The sequence below is a fragment of the Barbatula barbatula genome, assembly GCF_947034865.1.
Source record: "Barbatula barbatula genome assembly, chromosome: 8".
Lineage (NCBI taxonomy): Eukaryota > Metazoa > Chordata > Actinopteri > Cypriniformes > Nemacheilidae > Barbatula > Barbatula barbatula.
The window spans coordinates 13,958,654-13,969,853 of record NC_136771.1 but is presented as its reverse complement, the minus strand read 5'-3'; the positions used below and the strand labels follow the sequence as shown (position 1 = coordinate 13,969,853).

Below are 11,200 nucleotides of genomic sequence, written 5' to 3'. Positions count from 1 at the left end.
CACAGCGGACGCGATGCAGATCGTATCGAAGACTACTTAAAAAGACTGGAAGCCTTGGCAAAGTTCCAACTGATGACATCAGAGGAGACACTAACTGCTGCCATTGACTGCTTATCAGACACCATTTGACCAGTGTCTCTCGGTGAGAGAAACCCAGCTGATTACACCTTTGTTCAAACCGTATATGCAAATGTTATTGAGTTAATTTTGCTTTTATTTGCAAGATATTTTATTTAATAAATATAATTATAATATTTGCTAAGTATTGTGTCTACTACTTTGTTTGTGAGAACTTTACACTTAGGAGTCTTTTTTCTGAATTGTAAGTATTATTTAAATGTTAAGGGTTTAGGTCAGATTCTACTTACTTTAACTAACCTGAGAATAATAAATATAAAGGTTTAAGGTTATGATGGACACTTTGAAACAAATAATTGCCAAAAATATCAACTGACACAAATTCCCACAGTAAGCTCACTTTCATACCATATCTTCTGAAGAGTGTCCCTCAAACATATAGGCAGGGAGACCAAGAAAGGACAGCGACCCATCTGATTCGGACATTAACGTATACCTTTGAGAGAGAAGATATTTTTCAATTGTCATACATTACATAGAGATCCCATAAAAAGAAATGAAATATAATATTCAAACTATATGCAACACTTGTCACATAGTTAAGTTAATCAGAATACTTTATTATCAACGGAAAATGAAGTGGTACAGTTTGCTTAATAAAATGGAAATGTTAAAAGTTGAAAAGCAACATTAAAATCTCTGCTCTGAAATAAGATTGGTTTGGGTTGGTTTTGAATGGGAAGTAGCAACAATCTCAGATCGTCAGAACAATCTGTGGAGTAATAATACTTCTGACCTGGGGGGTATTCCAGAAAGCTGGTTATGTGACATACCTGGGTACGTTTAAGGGTAGGTTAGCTGATAACCTCAACTCTCGGTTCCAAAAACGGAGGTAACTTTCAGGGTATGTATGTAACAGTAGCAACTCACTCTCTGTAGATAACCTTCTCTGGAGCAGGTTATGTTCCAGGGATAGTTCATTTCATGGAAGTGTAACTAAGTTTCAGAGGTTGTTTGCACATGCGAGCGTTTTTGATGAGTGTCAAGTGGGTGTGGAAGCACAGATTACGTAGCCTGTAATATATTATAATTTTACATTATAACTATAATTACATTTCCAGACACACCCATTGCGATTGAGCATTCCCAACTGATTTTATGCTAATTTATGATTTTAATTAATTTAAGGCTTTGTATGTTTACATTGAATGCTGTACATACTTTTAATTAGGGTTTATTATATTAAATTTCCAAATATTATTTAGGTGCATATATAGTCTGCACCCCTTACAATTCTAACTTCAGAACAATTTATTAAGCATGTGGATCTCATTACTCTTCCCACTATTTAGGTAATATTTGATGCATCTTAGGGCTGTTGTGGTGTAATGGTTGGTGAGATTTATAGCCCATAGGTTATACGGTCAATTCAAAGTCTGGCTGGTCTGCTTTCCAGTATAAGTTTCATTATAGGTTATCACCTATGTCATTGTGTATAGCAAAGCGTTTACGGAGTTAATGTCCCTTAATCACTTAGTCATTTAGCAGTTGCTTTTATCCAAAGCGAGTAACAGAGAGTTCAGGGAGCAATAATTCAATTCAATTAATACCAAGTTACTAGTTTCAACAAACACCAGAACAATACCTGTTGAGAGAAGGAGAAAGGGTTAGTTTTCTTTATTTTTTCTCATTTGTCTGTCAAATATTCATATAAGAAGAAAGTATTTTTTTGCAATGTTGTAAGAAATGTCAGCTGTCAGAGGTCAGTTAGACAAAACATGCAGTCGGGTTACAAAACGGTGCAGAACAAGATAGCAAACACAAGGGCTTTAAATAGGTACAAATCTAAGGGTAGGTAATGAGGGAGACAGATGTAGGGCGTGGAATAATTACGGTATAATGAATAAGGAAACAAGGGGGCAGGGCTAAGACGAAAGGAAAGTGCATGGCACAAAGACACAAACAATGACCATGTGCTTCCAACACAGTCACAGTGCATGGCACAAAGACACAAACAATGACCATGTGCTTCCAACACAGTCACAAGACATGAGATTGTCATGATCTTGTCAGCCAAAACAAGATAAACTACTACTGGGAGGACAGGATCATGACAGAATATAATCATATATATAATCATAATATCATTTTACTTTTAAAAATTGAATTGTTGGTTTAAAAAAAATGCATATAATGAGAATGATTTAAAGCTTATTTGGCTTGCCATACCTGATCCTATTCTAAAAATACATTAAATGATATATTTTATTATTTGCTATATGATTTAAATGAAGTTAAATATACTACACTCTCAAAAGGATGTATTCATTATTAACACATTGCTTGCATTATGCTATTTAACACATCATTTTGTGTTGATTAGTGTTAAATAAATAAAAGGGACAAAACATGTTACATAAAAGTGTTTTCCCTTAAATAACACAGTTGTGTTCAGTTAGGACAACAGATTGTGTTTTTTACACTTAACTGTTTCTAGTGCTACTGGATCGTGGGCTCTTATTTTTAGGGGGATCTCATGTGACACCCTCTTGAAGTATGTCCATGGGCTGAAGACGTAACAAGTATATACTGCTCCCTGACAGGATCTGCTTTTTAACAGATGTCGCAGAAAGTGCAGGAGATTGAGCCCATGACTGTGCGTTCAGTATGGGGTTTAATTGCTGTGGTAGCAGTTGCAACTTTTTACTTATATTTACTCTCAACGTTCCTTCCACCGGTTCGGCACACACTCCACACAGACACGGCTGATCTGGAACACAAAGCTAATTCGCAGGAAAAAGAACTCAGGTAATCCATTTTCCACATCATATCGTTGGTACTTCATTTGAAAGCGGTTTATATCAGTTTGCAGTTTCCATATTAAACATGTTAACATATTGGCAATTTTGTTATAACAACAGATCTGATTCTGTCTTTTGACTGGCTTGCATGTTAACAACTTATAATTATGCAATTACATTAAGGACAGTATAATATGACAGCATCTAAAATTAGATTTAAACAAAACAAATTATTTACAGGAATCCAGTGATTTTAAGTTCGAGGGAGAACAGCACCTCGTGTCAGGGCACTTGTCCACCAGGCTGTCAGTTATGATTGTAGTTCCTTTCAACGGCACTGTTCAATCAACAAACAACAAATGGACAAAACACTTCCAAAATATAAAAAGCAATCAAGCAATATCTCAAATATGACACGCACAGACTAGTGTCTGAAATTTCTCAAAAAAAAATTATATTAAAAAATATAATGTAATAAGTCAGTACAGGAAAATCTTATTGTTATTTGCTGTTTGTAAGAGTGTGTTTGTTGAAACTGTGAAAACTTTTAATATATACAAATTCAATTTGACATCTTAAAGTTTGTCAAAAGAATAGTTTTTTAAGTGTGCTTATGTGCAGGCCAACAACTTGTAGGATGCTGGGGAATCCCTGGGCAGTGGGCATGAAGTAAATATCTTAAAATAAACAAAAAAAAATTAAATATGATAACAAAATTAGTCTTTAGATGCAGTGTATGTAAATTATATGACATTAATAATATGTCATTAATTCAATCTGAACAAATTAATAAGTAGACATTATTACCCCACCACCTGTGTGTCATCAACTACACAAAAATTACTCAATAGTTAAACGTAATTTAATTATGTGGACAATTTCCACATAAAATTATTGCATTGACACAGGTGAATCTAATCATATTTGTTGTATGCGATCAAACTTTTTCTAATTGAATTATCACGATCTCATTGAACCAAAGTAATTGTAACACAGATCCATAAGGAAGGAAGGCGAACATAAAAATACTTTTAATGACAATAAAGTAAAATGCCAGCAGCTTACATATGGTCGACTGCCGGCCATAAAAACACAATAAAACACGAAATAAATTCCAGGCTTGGACCTCTCTCACTGACGGTCCGATCGCTCGTCCTCTTATGCTCCCGATCTCCTCCGTGATACAAGACCTCGACTCCCGGCTCTCGTCCCGCCTACCTCACTATAGTACCTCACTACGGTAATTAACTCAAATTACACATATTACACTGACCTTACATATTTTTAAAACCAACATTAAAAACTGATCTTTTTTATATTAAACAAATTTATTTTCCATAAATCAAACATAACACACCAGACATTGGTTGCATTAAACCAAAGTAATTTTTTCACATGAATTAAATCTTGAATTAATCTTGAACAATATTATTGAATAAAATACTTTTAACAATTGTTTTATTAGAGTGCAATAAATCTTATAACAATCACTTAAAGTATTTTACAAACATTGGCTCAATTTAAGCAGTATCATTTAATGAACAATATAATAGTTCATTGTTAGTTCATGTTAGTTAATGTAGACCTTATTGTAAAGTGTTACCAGAACGTTCAATGCTCTATATACATTTCAGATGGTTTTAATGATCTATAAGCATTTGTTAAATAATAACATAAATCTATATTACCAGTACAGTACAGTTAACTTATTCTATGTATTTGTTAGTTTTTACATTTAAATATTTCAAACAGTCACAGCAGAAAGAAAATTAGAATAAAAATATTTCTTGTTTTACTCCATCTGATATAGTACAGATAAGTATTACATCCTTTTTACTGTTACTTTAAAATATCACCATGGCAACATCATTCAAGATATCTTAATTAATTTGCCACTTAGCATCTTCAATATCTTGGCATCATGTTGACAAAGGTGTTAATTGCACAATTCTCCTTGAAATTCTCCTTTATTTTAGAGCTTGTTTTCTTCCAAAGATCCACCTTCAAATCAACTTTGAAGACTTCATGTTGGACGTAGCTAATGACTGTATGTTGCAGAGCTTTATGAGAAGAATATATGTGCCGAATGGTGAATGTAAGAAAAACGAACCCCCCCCCCACACACTTTTGTCAAAGGTGACACTATAGAGCGCTTGCACCATACCCATTTATGAGCTTTTGCCAAGGTCTAATTATAATTTATATTTACGTGTGTGTCAAAAATTATGCAATTATAAGCAAGTTAAGTGCCTTAAAACACTTGAAAAGACTATTCAAGTTTGACACGTTGCCTAACTGAGAGTTCAGGGAGCAATGAGCGATGAACGATATGTCATCCAGGAGCAATAATACAATAGGTGCTAATACAAAGTTACTAGTTTTATCAATAGCCAGACCAATACTTGTTGAGAGAAATGTAGTTTTTTTCTTCTCATTTGTCTGTCAAGTATTCACAGAAGAGATGGGGTTTAAGTCGGTTTTTTAATGTTGTGAGAGATGTGGTTGACCTGATTGAGTTAGGAAGAATGAGCGGGAAATCGATTTACTGCCATTTTGAGAAGACAATACAAGACACCACTCATTTGCTGAACGCAGGGTTCTTGATGGGGTGTAGGAGTGTATGAAAACCATGGCAACACAATTTAAGATATCAAGAATCCCTTTCGTAGTTTTACATCTGCTGTGTTTTTATATGATTCATGTGATGTGTCAAGCAAATCAGGTAAAAATAAGAGGCTGATATCAAAGCATTTTAAAAAATGACACACTTCCTGCTGCCAGAATGAGATTTCCGTTGCATTAAAAAATTTGGCGCCGTTGCATTAAAAAATTTGGCACTAAGGGGCCGAAAGTGTGCCAAGAAAACATCCCCCACACCATTACACCACCACCACCAGCCTGCACAGTGGTGACAAGGCATGATGGATCCATGTTCTCATTCTGTTTATGCCAAATTCTGACTCTACCATCTGAATGTCTCAACAGAAATCGAGACTCATCAGACCTGGCAAAATTTTTCCAGTCTTTAACTGTCCAATTCTGGTGAGCTCGTGCAAATTGTAGCCTCTTTTATCCTATTTGTAGTGGAGAACCGGTGGGGTCTTCTGCTGTTGTAGCCCATCTGCCTCAAGGTTGTGCGTGTTGTGGCTTCACAAATGCTTTGCAGCATACCTCTGTTGTAACGAGTGGATATATCAATCAAAGTTGCTCTTCTATCAGCTTGAATCAGTCAGCCCATTCTCCTCTGACCTCTAGCATCAACAAGGCATTATCGCCCACAGGACTGCCACATACTGGATGTCTTTCCCTTTTCACACCGTTCTTTGTGAAACCCTAGAAATGGTTGCGCGTGAAAATCCCAGTAACTGAGCAGATTGTGAAATACTCAGACCGGCCCGTCTGGCACCAACAACCATGCCAAGCTCAAAATTGCTTAAATCACCTTTCTTTCCCATTCTGACATTCAGTTTGGAGTTCAGGAGATTGTCTTGACCAGGACCACACCCCTAAATGCATTGAAGCAACTGCCATGTGATTGGTTAATTAGATCATTGCATTAATGAGAAATTGAACAGGTGTTCCTAATAATCCTTTAGGTGAGAGTATACAGTATATATACCGTATATATATCATTGCGTTTAGATGTATATACATTTTTTCATTACACACAATGAAAGAGTGAGAAAAGCTGCATTAGATTATAGCTCGAGCAGCTGTGTTTCTCTGAATAACAGCACTTTTACAGCCGGCTAACAAGAACTCTGTAAACTGTGTGTCTTTCAAAAAGGTGTTTTATTTTTTATGAACTGAACTGATATTGAGGACTGTATACTTGGAATTACTTGCGTGAGTAGACTGCATCAAATGGGGTTGTCTGGAGTATCTTTGACTTAAGTGACGACAGGTGGTAAAGGAAAAGTTTGGCGGAAAGCCCTAATATTGAGATGGAAAGAGTGTGCTTCATAAAATTGACTAAACACGTGCACACGGTTGCTCATTTAGAATACTGCGAAATCACTAACATTAGAACGAGGTTAAAAACAAATTCATGTGTATATGCAAAAGTTGTAAATTGAGCAGAAAGTTTTCAAACAGCAAATTCTTAATGGCAAAAATATATTTTCTGCAGGCTGGCACAACACACGCTTCAATACAAATAATCAAGGTCTACACCATATAGCATCATAAAACAACTTCACCTTGAGACTAACCAAATACGATGTTAATCTTATTAAAGCTCGAGATGGAGTATGTAAAAGTATGACACCTGGAAATGACAAAAACTACACATAACTTGCAGTGGAAAGTGAAATAAATGACTTTCTGTTGGGTTTATAGCACTCTTTTAGAACCCAAAATCCCCAAACGATTGAAGAACAAGAAGTAATAATAATAGATAATAATAGGAATAATCCTTAAGAGAGAACAATAGGGCCTGCTCTATTACTAGCTTGAGCCATAATTATAATAATAATCCTTAAGAGAACAAAAGAGCCCTGCGCCATTCTTGGCTTGGGCCCAGGGGGGAATGTAGGGCCCTCGCAACACCATGCAGGTTTAACCATTGTAAAATCTGTTATAGGGAAAAACTGGACACACAATATCAGTGATTTCAGGGAAAAGCACCTGTGTAGGAGTGTCACAAGGACTGCACTAACTGAATATAACATATCGAATGGATTAAATATTTATCTTGATGTGGAGAATTTCCATAACAAATATTTTGAAAATCAGATGAATTTTGGGGGTGAGCTACAGCAATAAAAACATAATCTTGAGAGTTGCATCTCATGCAAGTACATTTTTTGCCATTGCGCCATAGTTTTAGCAAGTTCAGTGCATAAGTATTCATACCCTTTTCTGGGACACTTGAAATTTTGCTCAGAAGCATTAGTTTTGCTTGTTGATGTTTCTACACATCAAATGGAGTTAACCTGTGGCAAATTCAATTGAATAAGCTTGATTTGGAGCGGCACATACCTCTTAATAAAAAGTGCAACAGCTGAAAATGCATATCAAATAAAAAATCAAGACATTAGGTCAAAAGAACTGCCAGTAAAGTTCTGAGACAGGATTGTATCAAGACACCGATTTGGGGAAGACTTCTGAAAAAATTACTGCATTGAAGGTTCACAGAAGCATGTAGCCTCCATTAATCTTTATTAATGAAAGAGGATTTGGAACCACCAGATCTCTTCCTGAGCTGACCTCCTGTCCAAACTGAGCCATCGATGGGGAATGGTCTTGGTTAGAGCGGTGACCAAGAAGCTGAAGAAGATTACTCTGGTTAAGCTCCATGATTATATATGGAGATGGAAGAAACTTACAAAAGGACAAACATCACTGCAACACTCCACCAATCTGGGCTTTATGGTACAGTGGCAAGACTCAAGCCTTTGCTCAGTGAAGACACATGAAAACTTGAAATAATCTTTTCTAACTGTCAGAATCTCGTTCATCATGTCTCGAGAAAACCAGACACTGCGCAACACCTGTACAATACCATCTCAACAGTGTGATGAAAACAGCATCATGATGTGGGGGTGTTTTTCAGCTGCAGAGACTGGGGCATTTGTCAGAGTAGAAGAAATGCCCAAAGGCACAAAATACAGAGATAATGATCATGAAAACCTAGCAAAGAACATTTAGAACCTCAGCTTGTCACATCATACCCAAATAGATTGGAGTCTGTAAATGTGCTTTTTAACCAACTACTTGGGTATGAATACATATGCAATGTACTAATTTTGTTTTTTATTTTGAATACATTTGCAAGTATTGCTTCAAAGTATTTGTTTTGACATTATTGTGCATGGAGTATAGATTAATGTAAAAAAAACATTTAGAGTAGTTTAAGATACGGCAACAACATAACAAAATGTGAATAATATGTAGGTGGATGAATACTTTTGCAAGGCACTGTGTGTCTGTGTGTTTCATCCAACATTTTTGGGTGAAATCCGATGCACTGTCTAGCAGAAGTACAAAAAAGGTAGCAAGAAATTACTCTTTTCAAAATCTCAAAATTGCCAACATCCTGTTGGGAGGAGTCAACTGGTTTAACATTCATTGTGGGGCCGTTCTTCTCGCGTTATATGACCCCTTTAATTTCATTCTGTCTGCACTACTGGAAAAGTTGTTACATTTAGGAAACCATTTCCATGGTATACTACTGAGTTACGGTTGATGAAAACTGCTGTAAAAACAAGCAAAAACAAGCTAAACAAATGCTTTCCAGTATTTATTCATGTAAAGCCAGTGGTATGCTTTTTTTAACCTTTTTTACATGTACGTGAGTGTATACTTGCAGCCTAACCAACAGCCTTGTATTACCTTTTACTCATACGCGTACACAGTTTTTAACTCATAAACATTTCGACATATTGCAATACCTCTTCACCTTTGTCTTCAGAATGTCTCGTCTTTGCCCAGTGTTTGAGCAATCTCTCGCCAGAAATTAAACTCAATTCCCGGTGTCAAACTCACTTCCTGGAGGGCCGCATCTCTGCACAGTTTGGCTCCACCGCTAACCAAACACACCCAATTCAGCTTATCAATGTCTTCAGGATTACTAGAAACTATCAAGCACCTCTGATTTAAATTGCATGTACAAACTTGAAGCATGCACTTTTATTTGCATTTCAGAACAAGCAAAGTTGTCATAGTTGAGGAGTGTAATCCATCATATGATCTAATATGTATGCTAATTAAAATTAATGTAAGCCCACTTATCAAATAGATGGAAAAATATACCATTAAACAAATCACAATTTATTTATTTAAATAACAAATAAAAAACCTTTCTGTTTGTTTGATTTATTTGTGGTAAAACCATAGCAAATCTTTAGCGACTCAGAGCAAGAAATACTGTCAGAATTATATTGTTTTGTATTTTGAAAACCAGTTGGATGTTTGTTTTTTAAGACACATTCTGGCACATGAATTTCATAGAGGGCACAATGCGACAGTTTTGAAATTAGACAGCACCCTTCCGAAGTGTCTTGAAACCCCATAAATATGCTGAGATGTGCAATACAGAAAACAGCTGGTTGGTTTATAGAATGTTGCATGAATGTCTGGCATGTTAAAGGATATACTCCAGTATAAAGGTCATGAATAATAAGAAGAGATCGGTAGAGGTCTCAAAAGCTCTATGTTATTGTGTTTAAGTCACTCTCTCAACTTAGCCAGATAAGCAGTGGATTTGAGCGTGGTGTTTTATATCAAGTAATAGATCTGCTATATGCCTTCATCACATTCTGTCTAAAGTGCTGACCTTTTTCTCCTATCTTGTGACCAGTAGGCCTATGTCTTGAATCACTGCTTGATTAGTTAATACTGCTGTAAACTATGAAAAGACCGTAACAAGATAACATCTTGTTCAGAAGAAACGAGGCAGCTGTTCTGTATTAACTCTCTATTTGTGAAAACACATTTGTGCCCTTCCATGGAAACATGTGTTACGTTGAAACAGGAAAAGGGAAACATGTGTTACGTTGTTTGCCAAGTGTCAATATATAAACGTAAATGTCACAACACAGATGAATACAACACAAACAATTATTGCTGATTTCAGTATTATGTTATGGTATACGTTATATGCATTATATTTTATTTATCGCATTAAGTGCAAAATTGATCTTTTGCATTGTAAGGATGTATTCGGTAGGCACACAACATGGAGCACATTACATTTATGTCTGTCACACTTACGTATGCGTAATTGAAACCTTTTTGGAGCATGGGTGGGGGAATGCTGCCCCATATCATTACCACTAGCAGTAAAAGCTTATATTATCCATGGTTGTAAAAGTATGATTCACTAGCTGGTTAATAGCCACATAAGAACCTTAGTGTTTGGTATATTCATAAATTATGAATTAGTTTTTTGTACAATGTTTGCTAGAATTTTATAGTTTTATTTAATTAACACTGCATATAGGAATTTATAGTCTGTCTGCTATTTGACCTGTGTTTTAACTTGCATAACTAATATGTTTTGCTTATAGTCAATGTTTTCTTGTACAGCTTCATTGTAACAATGAAAGTTGTAAAAAGCGCTACATAAATAAAGTTGACTTGACTTGACTTTCCATGCAGTTTTAGAACTGTAACTCATCCAACTGCATGCAGACTATGGAAGCATATTGGTAGCAATATTCAATTAGAAATTTAGTACGCAAAATGACAATACGTTATGTACATTTATAATAACATATGAGCATTTAACGCTCTTTGAATGGCAAAATTACAATTAAAATGTGTTCCCCTGATTGATTATATACTGTGTGTTTAAGACAGCCAAGCAAAACCGTAGCAAA

General features: G+C 35.6%; 1 protein-coding gene across 1 annotated transcript in view; it reads left to right on the top strand.

The window, feature by feature from the left end:
- Positions 1-2,589: 2,589 nt before the first annotated feature.
- tmem41ab (transmembrane protein 41ab) overlaps positions 2,590-11,200 on the top strand; it is a 51,571-nt gene continuing 42,960 nt past the window's right edge. Inside the window, exon 1 of the mRNA XM_079463436.1 lies at positions 2,590-2,886. Within this exon, the coding sequence (XP_079319562.1) occupies positions 2,699-2,886 (188 nt within the window). The 5' untranslated portion in view covers positions 2,590-2,698. The remainder of the gene's footprint in view (positions 2,887-11,200) is intronic.